The 20,549-nt window shown below is 43.5% G+C and overlaps 1 protein-coding gene across 1 annotated transcript in view; it reads right to left on the bottom strand.

Moving 5' to 3' along the window:
* The window catches only part of LOC120937061 (dynein heavy chain 5, axonemal-like), a 342,938-nt gene that overhangs the window by 296,596 nt on the left and 25,793 nt on the right, over positions 1 to 20,549 (bottom strand). The window contains exons 11-12 of the mRNA XM_040350003.1: positions 19,209 to 19,309; positions 2,493 to 2,646 (exon numbers count right to left, since the gene is read on the bottom strand). Coding sequence (XP_040205937.1) covers positions 2,493 to 2,646; positions 19,209 to 19,309 — 255 coding nt within the window. The remainder of the gene's footprint in view (positions 1 to 2,492; positions 2,647 to 19,208; positions 19,310 to 20,549) is intronic.

Genomic DNA, 20,549 nt, shown 5'->3' with positions numbered 1-20,549 from the left:
TCAGCTAGGACGGAGCTCCCTCAGAGAGCATCCATTGCCATCAGCGTCCGGCCACGCCCACTAGCAGTTACATTTCCGGCATGCCGGGTTTGCTAACTGTCACATTGGTTGTGCTCTCAACCAAACTGTCAAACCATCCAATGGCTGGTGTCATAACTGATCACATGTGCACCATCATGGCAGTTGAAGATTAAACATAGGCCAAGATGGAAGCATCCTTGCCTGAAAATGATAGGTGGGTTTACTTACACTTTAAAGTATAAGATACATACATTTCTTGTTTCTTACTAACGTAAAATATATATATATATATATATATATATATATATATAATTATAAATATATAATTTATCTAATCTACATTCCACATTATTATAATTACCTACATAAAACTTCTATCACTCTATACAAGGCCTCCCGGGCTAAGCTGTAAAACTACATAAGTGACTTTTAATATAGAGATTACTAGAAAGAAATAGGCTAGTTTTTTGCTTTCAGAATCAAATTATCAGTTGGTAAAATTGTAAACATCTATGGCACAATCCTCATATTCATGTACCCAAGATCATCTAAACTCAATTGTGCAATAATAAACTGTACTTTACATGTGATCATGTAGCATGAACCATATGAGCTAGGGTCTGAGATGCATTACAGGCAATTTTAAGAATAAATATTACACCAAATATATACATTTAATAGTGCACCAAAACACAACTATTGAATGTTAGTTTTATTAGGCCAGTGCAAGTTACCCTTAAAGTGTGTGAGCGCTATATATATATATATATATATATATATATACAGTGAGGAAAATAAGTATTTGAACACCCTGCTATTTTGCAAGTTCTCCCACTTGGAAATCATGGAGGGGTCTGAAATTGTCATCATAGGTGCATGTCCACTGTGAGAGACATAATCCAAAAAAAAAAATTCCAGAAATCACAATTTATGATTTTTTAACTATTTATTTGTATGATACAGCTGCAAATAAGTATTTGAACACCTGTCTATCAGCTAGAATTCTGACCCTCAAAGACCTGTTAGTCTGCCTTTAAAATGTCCACCTCCACTCCATTTATTATCCTAAATTAGATGCACCTGTTTGAGGTCATTAGCTGCATAAAGACACCTGTCCACCCCATACAATCAGTAAGAATCCAACTACTAACATGGCCAAGACCAAAGAGCTGTCCAAAGACACTAGAGACAAAATTGTACACCTCCAAAAGGCTGGAAAGGGCTACGGGGAAATTGCCAAGCAGCTTGGTGAAATAAGGTCCACTGTTGGAGCAATCATTAGAAAATGGAAGAAGCTAAACATGACTGTCAATCTCCCTCGGACTGGGGCTCCATGCAAAATCTCACCTCGTGGGGTCTCAATGATCCTAAGAAAGGTGAGAAATCAGCCCAGGACTACACGGGATGAGCTGGTCAATGACCTGAAAAGAGCTGGTACCACCGTTTCCAAGGTTACTGTTGGTAATACACTAAAACGTCATGGTTTGAAATCATGCATGGCACGGAAGGTTCCCCTGCTTAAACCAGCACATGTCAAGGCCCGTCTTAAGTTTGCCAATGACCATTTGGATCATCCAGAGGAGTCATGGGAGAAAGTCATGTGGTCAGATGAGACCAAAATAGAACTTTTTGGTCATAATTCCACTAACCGTGTTTGGAGGAAGAAGAATGATGAGTACCATCCCAAGAACACCATCCCTACTGTGAAGCATGGGGGTGGTAGCATCATGCTTTGGGGGTGTTTTTCTGCACATGGGACAGGGCGACTGCACTGTATTAAGGAGAGGATGACCGGGGCCATGTATTGTGAGATTTTGGGCAACAACCTCCTTCCCTCAGTTAGAGCTTTGAAGATGGGTCGAGGCTGGGTCTTCCAACCTGACAATGACCCGAAGCACACAGCCAGGATAACCAAGGAGTGGCTCTGTAAGAAGCATATCAAGGTTCTGGCGTGGCCTAGCCAGTCTCCAGACCTAAACCCAATAGAGAATCTTTGGAGGGAGCTCAAACTCCGTGTTTCTCAGCGACAGCCCAGAAACCTGACTGATCTAGAGAAGATCTGTGTGGAGGAGTGGGCCAAAATCCCTCCTCCAGTGTGTGCAAACCTGGTGAAAAACTACAAGAAACGTTTGACCTCTGTAATTGCAAACAAAGGCTACTGTACCAAATATTAACATTGATTTTCTCAGGTGTTCAAATACTTATTTGCAGCTGTATCATACAAATAAATGGTTAAAAAAATCATACATTGTGATTTCTGGATTTTTTTTTTTGATTATGTCTCTCACAGTGGACATGCACCTACGATAACAATTTCAGACCCCTCCATGATTTCCAAGTGGGAGAACTTGCAAAATAGCAGGGTGTTCAAATACTTATTTTCCTCACTGTATATATATATATATATATATATATATATATATATATATATACCACTTTACTTAAAAAATGCAAGGTCTCAGGGGACTTACCTAGCATATGTTTCTCCTCATTTGAAAGCATAATTTCAGTGTCTTCTTCCTCTGCTGAGGCTTCATCAATTGTCAAGTCAGATGGTGCTTTGTAAGGAGTATTTTCATGTCTCACAGAGGGAACTGTTAGCATGGAGGGGTCATCAATACACATCTGGAAGAATGTCAATCAATGACAGGAAGTTATTAAGCTGCAGACATGGCTAGATGTCTTATGTTCTTTGTATATGAAAAACATACTCCTAAAGCCATAGGGAATTCTCAATCTTTAACAAATGTATTTCTACGCCTACAAAATGATAAATGTTCATGGACAATCTAATGCTATATATTTAATGCCTACTGTGTACCTGGCCAAATCTTACTGTGTCTGATTCCATAGAAGTTATTTCTCCCTCGCATTTTATCTCTGTGACACCGAGACAAGAAACGAGTGGAACAGTAGTCTTCAGGACAGGATGACACAGCAAGCAATAAAAATCTCTCAGCTCTTCTAACCTATCCCACTCTACTAAGAAAATAGTTTTGTTGCTGTTTCTGTCCCCATTGGTGAGCTATCCCACCACAGACAGAAACAGAGGTCAGGAAGTAGGAGTAAATCTATAAAACAGAGAGCAATAGAAACCTTAAATGAGGTTCTGAACCTTCTCACGCAACCAAAAAACATTTTGGCCGAAGTCGAGTTTGAAGAGGAGCCATGCCCAAAAAAAGAGAGGCAAAGGGCAAATGGCTACCTACTAGCTGATCTTTTTGCCATTACTGACCCACCATGCCTTACTCAGCACTATATCTCTGTGTGGAGGTGGCTAACTTGATCGAGAAAGTGCTGGAGCAAGGAGAATCACAGTAGTGACATCACTGAATCTCACTTCAAATCTTCTCAGGCTATTGGTCAAGACAGTAGTGCCTAAGGCTGGGTTCACACCTATGCGAATTGGATGCGGGTTTCCTAATTCGCATAGCAGGAGAATGTGACTGACTCTCTATGGAGCCAATTCACATATCTCCGCAGCAGGTCCGGTGCGTTTTGCAGGAAACACTTGTGCTTTTTTGGTCCTTTTCCGGTCCAAATTCAGTCCAATTTCAGGGTGATATCGGCCCTGGAATGGTGAACCAGCAAGCACTGGACCCCTGCTATGCGACGGATATGGCTTATATGTGAACCAAGCCTTCGAGTTACACAGAAGATATTCTGCTATGGGGCTGTATGCACAGGAGTGTCTGAAAACCTCACATACCAGTAATTGCAGTGCTATTTTTCAGAAGAAATTCAAGTAAAAAAGTCTTCCCCGCTATAAAACAAAAACACTTGATCCCTTTTATGCTTTATTGCATATGAATAAAAGCAAATAAAAATAAACTATGAAAAATGCAGCTATAGCCAGTGGAATAGAGACAGGTTATAACAATTGGCAGGACTTTAAAAATACATACGGTATATGAAAATTGCAACTATAGTCAGTAGAATAAAGAGGAATTATAACAAACACCAGAACTTTTTTTTTTAATCATTTTTCCTGCTTGTGAGATTTCCCCTCACTTCCTCTCCAAAAGACTCCTCCACGTGAACTGATGGAAAATCTCTTTAACGTGAGGGGAAATCCACCTTTTGGAATTAAGATTTTTCCTGAACATCTATTTTGGTAACAACTCAACATTTGGGGTTATTTTTCACATTCTGTCCTTGTGACAATGGACACCTGGACTAATAGTAAAGGTGATATATCCAGTGAGAAAACACACAGCAATTAAAATTGGGGTTCAAACCCCTTAATGCTAGCACTCCATTGCTTCCTTTAAATGTTGGTTTTCTTTCCTAACTAAAAACATATTTTTCATAAACAAACTTGTATTATGCTTTAAATATTTAGATATACTGGATACCCAGCTCCTATGATTATTATAAACACTAACACAATACAAGTAAAAGTCTAAAAAGTCCACAAGTAAAAATGCTAACTGCTTATATTCAAAAGTTCTGTGTAAATGAAATATAAATCCAGCAAAACATTGCAAAAATGCATACATTTTTAAGTCTGTTTTTCATTTAAGTACACCCACAACATGTGGCCATAGTTTCACAAATCATCACTAGCTGTATCCGCACATAACACGCATCGTTAGTTATCTGAATGCATATTGACTCATCAGGATGTCAATAAAACTGTAGGGTTCCAACCAGTGAATGTATCAAGGTCTGGTAAACATTTTTACACTACAGGCCCTAACTCAGGTCTGAAAATAAGAAACATATACTCAAATAATATTATAAATATTTGAACAGGCAAACAATAGGTCTTGATTTAAATAGCTTCTACAGATAAGGTGATATTACTTGAAAAAATGACACGGTATATTTGTTTTGTCCAAGTTAACCAAAATTTTGATTTGTCATATGGAAAAAGTAAGTACAGTCCTTTATTCTTCCACCACGTCAAATCAATGAAATGAGAAATGGGTGTTCCACATTAGGTTCCAATGATTAGAACCTCTTTAGGGAGTATGCGTGTGAAACCTGTCTTATTTAGGCCTTGTTCATACTTGTGCCTTGGGGGGTGTGGAAGCTGCGTTTTTACCCCCCCCCCCCCAATGCTCCCCTTTAAGCTGTAAAGGCAGTGGAGTGGAGTACATAAGCCAGTACATCACGAGATACAAATATTTCCCCTGCTGTTGCATTCAACGGGCAGTACCACCCGCTGAACAAGACCCATTCAGCTAAACAGGGAGCCTCACAACTGTGTGCAATGCAAGCAGTTGCATCGCACTACTGTGCTTTTAAGGGTTAAAACAGGTAGTAAGGAGGCACCTTCTAACCGCCTGTCAAATGCTCTCTAAAGAAAGCAATGCAAGTGTAAACTAGCCCATAAACCTCAGATATCTAGAGTCTTGTTTTTTCTTTGCTATTGATGTGTGGTGTCATTATGCCAGGATCAATCGAGCTCTCTAAGGCCTTCAGAAAGAAAGTTGTGGATGCCTATGGCTCACCAAAAGTTTTTTCAAAATTAATCATTCCACAGTAAGTAAAATTAGGCATAGAGTTGACCATTTGGTGCTAAGATGTCTCCAAGAAGCCCACAGTTTAATTGTGGAGTGTTTAGATAATTCTTGCAACAGTTGGAGTCAAAGTGCATGCATCTACAAGATAAAGGTATTGCACTCATTAAAAAATGCATGAGAGGCGTGTTAAGAAAAAACCTTTGCTGTTCAAAAAACATTATAGCAAGGCTATAGTTTGCTATTGAACATAAAGCAAAGACCAGGCCTTCTGGAACAATGTGATGAAGCCTGATCAATCACAGATGTCTGGTCACAGGAACAGTAGACATGTTTGTGGCAAACCAAAGACAGCATTTCAAGAATATAACCCCTATAACTGAAAAGCATGATGGGGGAAATGTTATGGTTTGGGGTTGCTTTGCTACTTTAAGGCTTGGGTAGCTTGTAGTGGTGGAGTTAACTATACAGTTTGTATCAAATCAAAAGTGTGCTTGATAAGGATGTGAGGTCATCTGTCCAAAAGTTAAAGTTGAACTGGAAATAGGTTTTTAGCAAGACAATGATCTCAAGTACATTAGCAAAATTATCAATAAATGTGACTAGACAAAGGACTCATTTGATTTTCATTTAAATATTTTGAAATAGGTAGCTCATGCAATGAAACCCGCAAACATCTTGCAACTGAAGAAATTGTGCATGGAGAAGTTAGATGGGTAAGGGACTGGTAAGCAGTTAAACAAAATGACTACAATAAGTTATTTCTCCTAAAAAGGGCAATAATTTATTTTTCCACTGTAAAAGATTACATCTAATGATATTTGTGTTAAATATGGAAAATTGGAAAAACTGCGCTAAAAATATTGAAAGAAAATATTGTAAAAAATGAACACCTATGACAAAGTCACAGTTTGTTCAATATAGAAGCTGCGATTAGCATGTAAACAATTGGTACAGGAAGTATAGAAATTCAAAATATATACGGACATGCGCAGTGACCAGCTGAGCCGGCTCCAACATGGCTCCCTGCTCCACAGATGGCACAATATGTCCATCATAAAGACACTGGAGTGGTATATCTCCAGAATTCGGCACAAAAAAGTTTCCATAGGCTATGTCTGTGAAGTCCCATCTCCTATAGATATTAAACATTGTTGTACAAAACCATACTAATGCAACATTTCCAATCCCCCATCCTTCACTTAATCTTAACACCAGATTTAAGGCCTATGTTTCTGCTATATTTGTAAGTGTAACACTTATCATTATAATAAACTTTTTTATACGTTTAATGCGCTATGTGGAGCCATTGTTTGTCTCTTGCATGTCAGGTATATATGCTGGTGATCCACAACTAATATTGGATGAGATTCATAGCTGTAAGGCTGAATTTGTCTGAGCTGCATGGTGGAAGTGGGAACCTTGACTACATGCTTTAATGATCCCCTGTCATATGGGATCCAGGTAAGCTGGTAAGGAGCCATTTCTACTGACTGGTGAAGGATCATCACATTTTTTTGGACACGTTTATCTTTAGATTCTGGATTTCGTCACAGAGCACTGGTGTTCAGCAATTTGGATAAATCGTTTAATCCATTTATGGACTATATTTTGTCACATTAAGTTTAGTTTAACAATCTATAATTTTTATGGTCACTTTAAAATTTATAGTTATCACTAGACGTGAGATGTTCTATATTATTGGACATATTGAGAGTCACATCAATTTATGTCACTAGCTATATACATTTATATCATTTTTTTTTTTTTCACCAAATAATTTTATTGAGTATTTCGACAGTACAAGCTTATTCAGGATAAGGCAATACATAAGGTAGTACGTAAGTGAGTTATATAAACAAGTAATATAATATTGGATACAAGAATATAATCCAGCAATGAAACTATTTCTACACTTTTCTTAAAAACTTAGGGCCTGATTCCCAAAAGAGATACGCAGGCGGAACTGCTGTTCAGTCTGTGCCTAACTTTGGAAACGATCCTCAAAAGGCTTTTTCCAAAGTTAGGCAGAAAATCTGACATGTGTAAGACACTTACACGGTCAGATCTTAGGATGCAGTACCGCATCCGCCGCTGGGGGCATTTCTCATTGAAATGCAGCTTTGAGTATGCAAATGAGGACTTAAGCAGATCCACAACGCTTTTCAGCACTGTGATTTCTGCGTAAGTTCCGAATTTGCTTGCGCAAAACTAGGGCTGGTTTTACAATGTGGAAAATTAGTCACACCTTGTAAAGGCCCATTCAAGCGACGGCATTTGGTATGCATTCCTGAGGGAGAACTGCATGGCAATTTTTAAATTCAAAACCGGCATGGGTTCCCCCCCAGGAGCATACCAGGCCCTTAGGTCTGGTATGGGTTGTAAGGAGACCCCCCTACGCCGAAAATTCGACGTAGGGGTCCCCCTACAATCCATACCAGACCCGTATCCAAAGCACGCTACCCGGCCGGTCAGGAATGGGAGTGGGGACGAGCGAGCGCCCCCCCCTCCTGAGCCGTGCCAGGCCGCATGCCCTCAACATGGGGGGGTTGGGTGCTCTGGGGCAGGGGGGCGCACTGCGGGCCCCCCCACCCCAGAGCACCCTGTCCCCATGTTGATGAGGACAGGACCTCTTCCCGACAACCCTTGCCGTTGGTTGTCGGGGTCTGCGGGCGGGGGCTTATCGGAATCTGGGAGTCCCCTCAAATAAGGGGGCCCCCAGATACCGGCCCCCCACCCTAAGTGAATGGATATGGGGTACATCGTACCCCTACCCATTCACCTGGAGGCAAAAAGTAAAAGTTATTAAACACACAACACAAGGGTTTTTAAAATAATTTATTAGTCTGCTCCGGAGGCCCCCCCTGTCTTCTTTAGCTCTAATACCAGGGGGGGCTTCTTCTTCCACTCTCCGGGGGTCTTCGCCGCTCTCCGGGGGGGGCTTCTTCTTCCGCTCTCTGGGGGGGGTCTTCTCCGCTCTCCGGGGGTCTTCTTCTCTCTTCGCCGCTCTCCGCTGTTGACTCGGCGAACCCCGGTTCTTCTGCAGCTGTCCGGTGCCTTCTCCTTCAGCGCTGGCTGCCTGCTATCTTCGTGTGTTAGCTCAATTACTAGCAGGCAGCCAGCGCGGTCTTCTGTGACGTCATGTTCTTCTTCTCCCTTCTTCCGATGTTGACACGTCGCCTCTTCTCACTGCAATGATGGAAGCGCGCCTTGCATCCCATTTATATAGGCATCACCGTCCCATCATGCTCCGGTAGGTACCCACGTGGTGGGTGCCTACCCACGTGCACCCACCTCGTGGGTACCTGCCGGAGCATGATGGGACGGTGATGCCTATATAAATGGGATGCAAGGCGCGCTTCCATCATTGCAGTGACAAGAGGCGACGTGTCAACATCGGAAGAAGGGAGAAGAACAGAAGAGAAGAAGGTGACGTCACAGAAGACCGCGCTGGCTGCCTGCTAGTAATTGAGCTAACACACGAAGATAGCAGGCAGCCAGCGCTGAAGAAGAAGGCACCGGACAGCTGGAGAAGAACCGGGGTGCGCCGAGTCAACAGCGGAGAGCGGCGAAGAGAGAAGAAGTCCCCCGGAGAGCGGAGAAGACCCCCCCCCGGAGAGCGGAAGAAGAAGCCCCCCCCGGAGAGTGGAGAAGACCCCCGGAGAGTGGAAAAAGAAGCCCCCCCTGGTATTAGAGCTAAAGAAGACAGGGGGGGCCTCCGGAGCAGACTAATAAATTATTTTAAAAACCCTTGTGTTGTGTGTTTAATAACTTTTACTTTTTGCCTCCAGGTGAATGGGTAGGGGTACGATGTACCCCATATCCATTCACTTAGGGTGGGGGGCCGGTATCTGGGGGCCCCCTTATTTGAGGGGACTCCCAGATTCTGATAAGCCCCCGCCCGCAGACCCCGACAACCAACGGCAAGGGTTGTCGGGAAGAGGTCCTGTCCTCATCAACATGGGGACAGGGTGCTCTGGGGTGGGGGGGCCCGCAGTGCGCCCCCCTGCCCCAGAGCACCCAACCCCCCCATGTTGAGGGCATGCGGCCTGGCACGGCTCAGGAGGGGGGGGCGCTCGCTCGTCCCCACTCCCTTCCTGACCGGCCGGGTAGCGTGCTTTGGATACGTGTCTGGTATGGATTGTAGGGGGACCCCCTACGTCGAATTTTCGGCGTAGGGGGGGTCTCCTTACAACCCATACAATACCTAAGGGCCTGGTATGCTCCTGGGGGGGGGAACCCATGCCGGTTTTTTCTTTGAAAATTGGCATGGAGTTCTCCCTCTCAGGAATGCATGCCGAGCGAGGCTATCTTTTTTTTTATAATTATTTGTTTTCAAGGCGCGTATATTTTTTTTCACCCGTCGCAACTTTAGTGTCCCGTCGCAATCCACAAAGCCCGGCGTCAATTACGTTCGCGCGCGGCACGTCGGGAAAATTACGTCACACGCATGCGCAGTACGGCCGGCGCGGGAGCGCGCCTCATTTAAATTTTAAACGCCCCCCGGAGAGGAGGACCGCCTTGCGACGGAGGCACTTAAGTTACACGGCCTGAAATTTCTAGGTAAGTGCTTTGTGGATCAGGCACTTAGGTAGAAATTTTAAGTCAGTGTAACTTAACTGCTGAAAGTTAAGTTAGGCAGCTTTTTTGGGAATCAGGCCCTTAGTGTATGAAGTAATATTCTTATAAACTTTGTGTCAAAACAATTAATAGTAAGATGTTACACCTATAATTAAGGTATAGCCTAAGAGAACGGAAGGAGGTCCCCTCCATCCCACCCACCCCGTAAAGGGAACAATCTGTGGGTGACATGAGGGGAAGATGTATTAAGTGAGAAGGCAACTATTAACAAAAACAAAAATAAACATGCATAGTGCTGCCCTAGCCCTATATTAATGATTCCTCTCTGGCCCTAGGAAGAAAATATAGGGAAATGGTGGAGGAAAATGTGGGAAAGGAGGGAAAAGTGTGTTCGGGTCAACCGGTAATCCCCGTCCTTGGTGACAATACAGGATCTGTATGATTGGCAATACTTGATTGCGGTAGGGAGTCTATGTAATGTAACCAGCTAGCCCAGGTGTGTCTATATTTTTCATGTGAGTCTTTAGCTTGGTGGATTAGTTTTTCCATTTCTTCTGTTTTGTTTACCCGTTTGAGCCAGTCATCAATTGTCGGGGAAGTTCTAGATCTCCAGTACAACGGGATACATTGTGTGGCTGCGTTCACTAGATGAAGTGCTAAGGAATGCTGATAAATTGATTTCGTTATGGGAGAGTGGTGTAGTAAAAATTGAGCTGGAGAAAGAGCTATTGGTAGATTGGTAACCTGGACTATGCGTTCATGTACTGTTTTCCAAAATTGGGTCAATGAGGGGCAATTCCACCAGATGTGCAAAAGCGATCCGTCCGCTCCGTCACATCTCCAGCAGTTTGGGGACACTGTCGGGTAAATTTTATGCAGCTTGTCGGGTGTCCGGTACCATCTAGTGCATATTTTATATCTATTTTCTTGTGCTATAACACTGATAGAGCCCTTGTGTGTGTATTCCCAAATGAGTTTCCAATCATCGTCAGATAAAGACAAGGTAAGGTCGGTGTCCCAAGCTGTTCGGATATTAGTGTTGAGAACTCCTTCATGGGATAGCAAGGAGTATAGGACAGAGATCAGATGGCGCTTAGGTTCCTTGGCTGCACATATTTGTTCTAGGGGTGTTAGATCTCTACCCCACGTCAATTGTGGCTGGGCAGTACTAAAAAAGTGTTTAAATTGGAGATATTTAAAGATTGAGATGGAAATGTGTGGAAGCTTAGTGACCAGATCCGGGTAGGCTAGTAAATTGCCGTTGTGGAAAAAATGGTGTGCTCGGAGTGTCCGAAGAGCCAGATCAGATACTGGATGATTGTAAGTGATATCGGGAAGAAAGTCTGGACTATGTGATAGAGGCGTCAGTGGACCCGGAGAGGGGGCCAGTTTAAGGGTTTTACATGCAGCTTTAAAATTTAGTAGCGTGGGCCCGATCATTGGGTGGTCTATGCAATTTTTGGGTATTGAACGAGATTCTATCCAGGGCAAATGGGAGATGGGAAATTTGAGGCATGCATTTTCTAATTCGACCCAGTCCTTATTAGACCCATGGAGGTGCCAATCAACGAGTCTCGTGAGAAGGCAAGCTTTGTGATAAGTGGATATATCAGGAATGCCCAAGCCGCCATTACACTTTGGTTGGATCAATTTGGACCAGCTCAGTCTCGGAACTCGGCTCGCCCAAAGAAAAGTTCTACAGTGTCTTTTAAATGTGTTAAAAAAGGTCTGTGGTAGCCTAATTGGGATTGCTTGAAGGAGATACAAAATCCGCGGGAGAACATTCATTTTGAGGACTGCCGCCCTGCCAAACCACGATATTCTACCCTTATTCCAATCCGACATGTCTGTCTTAATGGACGTCAGGGCAGGTAAAAAATTAAGTTCGTTTTTTAGGTTTTCCGGGATTTTAATGCCTAAGTATGTGATGTGATCTGTCTCCCATTTAAAGGGAAATTTTATTTTACACAGATCTACTGTTGGGGCCGGCAAGGTGACGTTTAGCGCTATTGATTTATCAAAGTTAATTTGGAGATTAGACAGTGAGTTGAATAATTTGAAGTCCAATAGGAGGTTGGGAATCGAGGTAATTGGGTCTGAAAGGAACATCAAAACATCATCCGCATACGCGGCAATCTTATACTGCCTCCCCCGGACCTCGACCCCCCTGATGGCGGCGTTTGCGCGCAGTCTTCTGAGAAGGGGTTCCATTAAAAGGATAAAAATGAGGGGGGAAAGAGGACAACCCTGGCGAGTTCCGTTGGCTATGGAGAAGGCATTCGATAGGTGGCCGTTGACCCTGATCCGGGCCGATGGACTGGAATATAGTGTCAGGATCATTTGGACAAGACGGACTGGTAGACCTACTCTATACAGTACCGCTGACATGTAATCCCAGGCCACTCTATCGAATGCCTTCTCAGCATCTAGGGATAAAAAAATCCCGCTTTTTTAGAGGATGTTAGCCAATGGTGTACGTTGAGAGCTTTGGTGGTATTGTCCCTGGCTTCTCTACCAGGGACAAACCCTACTTGGTCGGTTGAAATTAGATTGGGGATTAGTGGAAGTAGACGGTTAGTTATTATTTTGGCGTACAGTTTAATGTCCACATTCAATAGTGAAATTGGGCGGTAGTTGGAAACACGGGTAGCATCTTTACCCGGCTTGGGGATAAGAGAAATGTGCGCTTCCAGAAGGTCTTTGTTATGGGCAGGGGAGTCGATGACGGCATTAAAGGTTGTCAGGAAGTTCGGTAGCAGCAGGTCGGTGAAAGCTTTGTAGTAGCTCACCGGCAAGCCATCCGGACCTGGGCTTTTTCCGGGTTTGAGCTGCTTCAGAGCTTGGGTAGCTTCTTCCAAAGTGATTGGAGAACCCAAATCTGCGATGTCTCCGGGTGTGGAATAAGAGGGGCAATAGTCAGCTAGAAATTCTTCAATCATGGTCTTTCTATTAGGCGTTGTATGTGTATGCGTTGGTGATTTTAAGTTGTATAGGCCAGATAGGTATCTTAGGAACTGTTCCGCAATTCCATTATTGGTTACAATGGAATTACCGGAAGATGATGTAATAGCATTAATGGTATAAGAGGCTTTTTTCTTTTGCAGGGCGGCAGCCAAAAGTTTACCCGACTTATTACCATGTTCGTAGAAAAGTTTATTGGTGAGGGTGTATTTACGCGTGAGCCTTTTCTTAATTTCCTCAAGGAGTTCCTCCCTTGCTTTTACTAAGTCATCGTGCACCTGGTCCGCTAGCATGCGTTTGTGTGTATGTTCCAAGGCTTTGATCCTGTCAGACAACTCCACAACACGTGCTTTACGTAATTTGGCCCTTTTAACCATTAGGGAGATGAACGAGCCTCGAACCACGCATTTGTGTGCAGCCCACACCAGTGGTGGGGGGTGTCCTCCATTGTGTTTTCTCTAAAATAATCAGATAGGACCTTTGAGACATTCGTAATGTTGGTTTTGTCTAACAGGATGGAATCATCTAATCTCCAAATGGGTGATCTAGACCGGTGAGAAGGGATTGAGAGTGTTATAGTTATTGGATGGTGGTCGGACATTAGCATGGGATCGATGGTGGCATCAACCAGTGCGGTAAGGTCAGCTTGTGAAAGGAAGAAATGGTCAATCCTTGAGTACTTTTTATGTAAGGGCGAATAATAGGTGAAGTCTTTTACATTGGGGTGTAGAGTGCGCCAAGTGTCGTGAAGGGTCAATGTGGTTAGGCTGGATTTGATTGCCCTTAGAGCATTACATTTTATACAAGAGGATCCGTTGGATGTATCTAGGGCCGGCTGCAGTGGGACATTAAAGTCTCCGCCCAAGATAAGTGTACCTCTTTGGAAGGCCGTCAATTGGTGTGTTACAGAGCGAAAAAAGGACACTTGTTTCGTGTTTGGGGCGTATATGTTAGCAATCGTGTATGTCAGGTTGTGAAGAGAGCCACGGATAAAAATGAACCTGCCCTGAGGATCTCTTTGAATTTCTGTGACCTGGAAGGGACATCACCGGGAAATCAGGACTGACACTCCTTTAGATTTCGCTGTGTTGTTAGGGGCGTGGTAAACTAAAGGGAAATTTCTGTCGGTGAGCTTGGGAATTCCGTCGGAACGGAAATGAGTTTCCTGAAGAAGTGCAATGTGTATTTTTTCTTTCCATAATGTATAAAGTAGGCGTGAACGCTTTTCAGGGGTATTCAAGCCGCGGGTGTTTAAGGAGTATAATTTGACCCGCTCCAAGGGTCCTCCTGTCACATCCGCAGATGAAGGGTTCGAGGCAGTAGTCATTTTTATGTTACAGAAGATTTTTGGGAAGGGGAGGATGAATTGATAGGTAGGGTTTGGGTGGGATAGGGGTTTTAAGGGGTATCCGAGGGAACCAAAGTTTTATAGAGAGAGCTAACAGTGGGTGTCTAACACCCTGCAGTTACAATAACCGATTAAGTGGTGGAATATACTTCACCCACTTCCTATATACAAGGGGTAATCGGATTAGTACAGTGGGCACCCGGCCTCCACCCTCCCTAGGGAGTTTTAGAAGCACAGGTGCACCACTGTCGTGGGGTTAACCAGAACCAAGACAACGAAATGAAACGACAATGGAATACTTATAGATACGTTTTCAAAAATGAAATGCGATTGGAGGTAACAAAGAATAGGAAATGTCCATGCCACCCCAGAGCAGAGTCAGGCTGAGAGAGGCAGATATTGAGATTGAAAATTAAAATAGTTTTGGGTGCAAATCTACTAAATAGTACAGTACATATATTGCCAATAGTCAGAGTATTGGTTTAGGGATCTCTCAGAGTGAGTCTGTCGGGGGGGTGTGTATAATGGGCAACCTTTACCAAAACCTAAATAGGTATGGATGCATCATAACTGAGATTTTACATAGAGTGACAATCCACCCCCCTCCCCGTCAGGGTATCGACCCGGGGTTCCCAACCATCTCCCTATTGGGGAACACAGTGGTGATCAAAGTAAACGTTGAACACATCTAATCAATACCCCATACCTATGATACGAACCGTGTGTAGTCGCATAGATAATTATCTGTGGGTAATGTCTACTCCCTGAGGCAGTCTTTATGGCATAGCCATTCCAGCAGGAGTATGTTTTACTCTTGTCGAACTCCTGTGTATCCGATGGGGATGACCTCTAGTGTGTGTCGCGTTGATCTTTCCTGGCAGTTCCCATCAGTTGCCGGAGGTAGAAGATACGGGTATAATGACCTCAAAAGATGTTGAGAAAAAGTGTTGTTTTACTCTTCTGTCCAGGGGTGACATTACCGTTGGCATGTTGTACCGCTTTTTTTTTTTTTTTGGGAGTTCTGCCTTGTGACCATAAAGGCGTAGAGTCGCGAGGTAACTGATGTGTGTTGACTTGTGCAGCAATGTGGTAAAAAGAAATATAGGCCAATCACTGAGCTTGTTCCAGTGAGGTATAGACATTATGTGCACCGATCAAACATGACCATTATACAGTCTATAGTTGAAGAAACAAGATCGGACAGATCTCTTATTGATTTGTGGCCCAAAAAAAAAAAAAAAGAAAAACAAATGGTGACCATTACACAGTCCAACTGGGTTGACAGTAAAGTTCTTGTTGGTAAAAAATGGCGACTTACTCTCAGTTATCTATTCTGGCCCTTCGAGCATCCGGGGGGGCCGACTGGTCTTGATCCCCTCTTGTTCCATGTGTACCTTGGGGGTGCCTTGAGGTAGAGGGGGACCTCCTCCTACGGAAACTTGACGTTTGGGTCTCCATGGGTGTCTCGGGCGGTTTGCCCCATCTACCTACCGAGCGACGGTAAGGTGCATACCAGTCTGGTACTGAAATTGGTGGTAGGCCGAGCGTCTCTCAAAATTTGGGCAGGTCTGCCGGCACTCTCAGTGAGGCGTTGCGGCCTTGGTGGGATTATGCCAAGCAAAAAGGAAATTTCCACTTGTACCTAATTCCTCTCGATATTAGGGCTTCCAAAAGTGGTTTGAGGTCACGCCTGTGTTGAAGAGTGATCCCTGAGAGATCTTGGTACAACTGAACTGAAGTCTCTCCGCAGCGAAGCCTTTGACCCCTTGCTCAGCGCAGTATCTCCTCTTTTAGCTTAAAGTCAATTAGGCAGCAAATTATATCCCTGGGGGGGTCTGTGTCTTTTCCCCGGGGACGAAGAGCGCGGTGGATCCTCTCAAAGTTAATAGTCGATTGACGGGGCTTCTCAAGTATGGAGTTAAACAGGACAGTAATTTCACTTTGGATTTGTTCTCCTTCAACTGTTTCGGGTAGCCCCCTCACTCGCAGGTTCCGGCGGCGACCCCTATTGTCCAGGTCTTCCAACTGACGGTTCACTTCCCTCAGCTGGAGGGTATGGTCGTCAATTTTCCTTGTTGATTTCTGGAGAACCGTATCATGTTCGTCCAGTGTCTGTTCGGTGCGGGTGACCCTGTCAGAGAGTGAGTGTAGGTCAATGCGGAGCTCAGCAATGGCCGCCGAGAGGGTGTCTTTGATATCTGCTGCCACGGCTTTCAGATCCATGATACTGAGGTGTGGTCTTGTGGTGGGTTCTGAATCCGCTTGGCTTCTTCCCAATGGCGGGGGAGGCATTGCATCTGATGTGCTAAGCACTATGTCCGCGTGGTCCTGTGCGTTTGTGTGTGTTAGGTCTTGAGGGGAACCCCGGCGTGTCGGCGCCATGCTTCCTCGGGGAGTGCGGAATAATTCTGGGATGTTCTGGCTTTGTGCCCCGGTGTTTTCGCGTGGGGAACGGGACCGGGAACCAGAAGAACCTCGGGAAGCAGTTCCCATGCTATCCGGTCTGTTAGGCAGAATGGTGTCTGTGTCAGGCAATTCTATTCCCCTGGGCAGTTAGGGATGTCTAAACTGCGGGTTCTTCTGACAGAGGGCTGCGGGGGGCAGATTGTTAACAGGGATGGCGAGCAGCTCAAAGTTCAACAGGCTATCTCTGGGTGGACCAATATGGCCGCCAACCTGAGGGAATAGACAAATTCACAGCCCTTCCCTCATTACATACCGGGTGCCGTTAGTATGAGTGGTATCCTCCGACCCTCCGGAAGCCTTTGCAGGGGGTGAAGAAGCGTTGGGGTGTCTGGAGGAGCGGTTGTGAGGACGGGAGGTCGCCCCCGGGAGGACCAATATGGCCGCCGACATGGCTGCTGGCCGTATTCGCGGCCTTTCAGGCAGGTGTTACAGGGTGTAAAATACCTTGGCGGTGTCCCCGGGTCCCTCAGTCACTAATCCAGGGGGTGGTGAAGCGAAGAGGAGCAAGGGGGAGCAGTTAGAACCGCTAAAGGCCGTCGCCGGGAGGAGCAAGATGGCCGCCGTTCCGCGCTCCACGACTAGGCCGAAGCCGCGGTCTTTCCTGAGGCGCTTCCCCCGGTCTGGAGCTTCTATCTTCGGCGGTCTCGGGCGGTGGTTTTTTTTTCCGGCAACACCCAGGCTGCAAGGAGGGAGGTTGTGCCGAGCTAGTGAAGTGGTTTCTGGGTTGAGTTGGGGCTTTTAACTGCCGCAAAAGCCAATGTGTTGGTCTGAGGTGACAGGAGTGCTGGGATTAAGCGTCCATCACCATACATTTATATCATTGTCTGATTTTTTGGTAATCTTTTATTTTGGTGTATTACGTTTTTCACTAAGATTATTATATAGTAAGGGGGTAGCGCCATTTATATATTTTGTATTTGTGTTTAATAAATGAGTGAAAAGGCAGATTTATTTCTTGTGGTTTTTCAAGTATCTTATCTGTAAGCAATGTTTGATTAACTTAAAAAATTTGCCTGTTCAAATATGAGGTTGCACTTTGCAAGAAAAATGTCCTCCGTTCTTAGTAAATGTAGTGTAGTTTCACTTTACAAAGAATACCAAAATCATGTGGAAGGAACATTAAAAAAAAAAAAGGTGTTTTTGCTCATGACTGGATAATGAAAGTCAGTAGAGTTTTAAGTCATTCACTAAGCTCTGGAGATAATTCCCTTGCAAAGTGAGCAGACTATTGTGTACTGTGAGGAGAGGAGAGACCAGTGCTGCTGCACACGAACACAACGCTGGATAGAGATATGACTCAAGTAAGTATATAAGGACATGGGAGGTGTGGGGTGATTGAACTACTGGGACATTTTGGGGTAGATTTACTAAAACTGGTGCACTCAGAATCAAGTACAGCTGGTCATGTTAGCCAATCAGCTTCTAACTTTAGCTTGTTCAATTATACTTTGGCAACACAACCTGGAAGCTGATTGGTTTCTATGCAGAGTTGCATCAGATTTTGCACTCTTCAGTTTTAGCAAATAACCAAGTTTTTAACTTAATGCAGGGAATGCATTAAAGGATAAGTTCACATTTGGTAACATGTTACGTGTTACACCCATATTCAGGGTGTAGCATGTAACATGTTACAAATCCATACACATGTAACAAATAAGTTTAACTTATCCTTTAAGGCAGGGGTCTCCAAACTATGGCCCTCCAGTTGTTCAGGAACTAAAATTACCATCATGCCTAGTCATGTCTGTAAATGTCAGCGTTTTACAATGCCTCATAGAACGTATAGTTCCGTAACAGCTGAAGGGCCGTAGTTTGGAGATCCCTGTTAAGGTAAAAAAAAGTCTCGTCTTTAGAACCATTGTAAATAATTAATCAAGATATAATGGGGTTTATTTACGAAAGGAAAATCCACTTTTCACTAAATTTTGCTTGAAATTGCACTGAAGGTGCACTTGGAAGTGCAGTCGCTGTAAATTTGAGAAGTAGATCTGAAATGAGGGTAAGCTCTGCTGATTTTATTATCCAATCATGTACAAGCTAAAATGCTGTGTTTTATATTCCTTGCATGTCCCCCTCGGATCTACAGCGACTGCACTTCCAAGTGCACTTGTAGTGAAAAGTGGATTTGCCTTAGTAAATAACACCCAATATGCTTTCTAAAACCCTTCTTAAAGGGAAGCACTGGTACTGGTAATGTTAGTAAGAGATACATTCAAACACTCAGAACTGGGTAACCAAAGAGAAAACGGACAATCCAGCTTATTTAGTTCAAACAACAGAAAAAAAAATACCGATATTTTCAAAATATAAAGACAAATTTCACTACCACATTTTCTTCTTACTGAAAAGGGGACATAGGCCTTTACCTGAGCCTCATCCTCCTCAACAAGAGTGTGCAATTTTCCAGAAGAATTTGCATTTTGCCTTAGTACTTGTGACTGGTGAGGGACAGCTTCAGTCTGGAGATCTACAAAAAAGAAACCGAAATTTTGACTATATGTATTTGGCTTTGTGTAAGTAAATTTACCACTCCTCTAATATTAGGTATCCTTATGTGTTGAGCAAAGGTACAGCTTAGAAGTCACTTGCGTGTCTCAGTGCTAAGGCAGAAAACTTCCAGAGCTTAATTTCAAAATATGTTAGTATATAATTTTATATATATATATATATATATATATATATATATATATATATATATATATATATATATATATATATAAAAGTATTAATGTTCTAATAATTTTGGGTTAAGTCAGCAATCAGGTTTTATTTTTCATTCAAATGAAGAATCTGGTCGGCGTGGGCATTCCTCCACTTTTCTGCAGATACCCTGCTCTAGAATGTCAATAGCCCAGTCATTGGTTCTTGCTCGGTGTAATAAGGTAAAGCATGCTGCATTCCCAATTTTGTTTTAGAGATGTCACCCCCCCCCCCCCCACTTTGTTATTAGATGCTGTGTTTCTGTGTTTGAAAAAATGGTTTGCTGCAGTCCAATTACAATCTGACAGAGACAGATCACAGTCCTGCTCACATAGATCAGCGTGTCTGAAAACGGCTTGTGGGTAGAAAGAAAAATGATCAAAACCAGGCAAAGGACTGAGCAGCAGGAAAGATGCTTGCTAAACATTCACAAACAGGTTTATCTAAACCTGACCAAACGTAGTCAGGGTGAACTTCGATTTGATCTGTTAGATCTGCAAATTTCAATTTGAATGGATAATCTGGGTAGGTTTTCAAACAAACAAGGACTATAAGGTGTGGGGCCAGCTTAAAAAGAAAACTGTACTGAAATAAATTTCATAGATGAATATCACTAGAGAGATTTGTCTGCAGAGTTGATTTTTTGTTATCATTTTTTTTATTGCACATGCTACTTTTACATATGTCTATTTTCCCATATTAATTAATTATTATTCAGAATAGGCTTGGTTCATGAACTTTTACTGTCAGAATACCATCTCAGTATGACAGTATGTATATGTGCATTATCCTATACACAGCCATAGTCCTGGAATAATTTCTAGCTGGGTACATGCACATGGGGCGTAAACAGCCAATTCCAAAATTTACATCAGAGGCCTATTAAGGATCAGAACTTTCAGAAAAGTTTTCTGGAAGGTTTGAAACTATTCACCCTGTGCCCTGTGTATCAAATTCTGTTTCTGTCCATCTGATTTTGACCCAGCTTTATCCTAACCACTTCTTGC

The sequence above is a fragment of the Rana temporaria genome, chromosome 4, assembly GCF_905171775.1.
Source record: "Rana temporaria chromosome 4, aRanTem1.1, whole genome shotgun sequence".
NCBI classification, from domain to species: domain Eukaryota; kingdom Metazoa; phylum Chordata; class Amphibia; order Anura; family Ranidae; genus Rana; species Rana temporaria.
The sequence above is the reverse complement of the archived record's forward strand: the minus strand, read 5'-3'. Positions and strand labels throughout refer to the sequence as shown.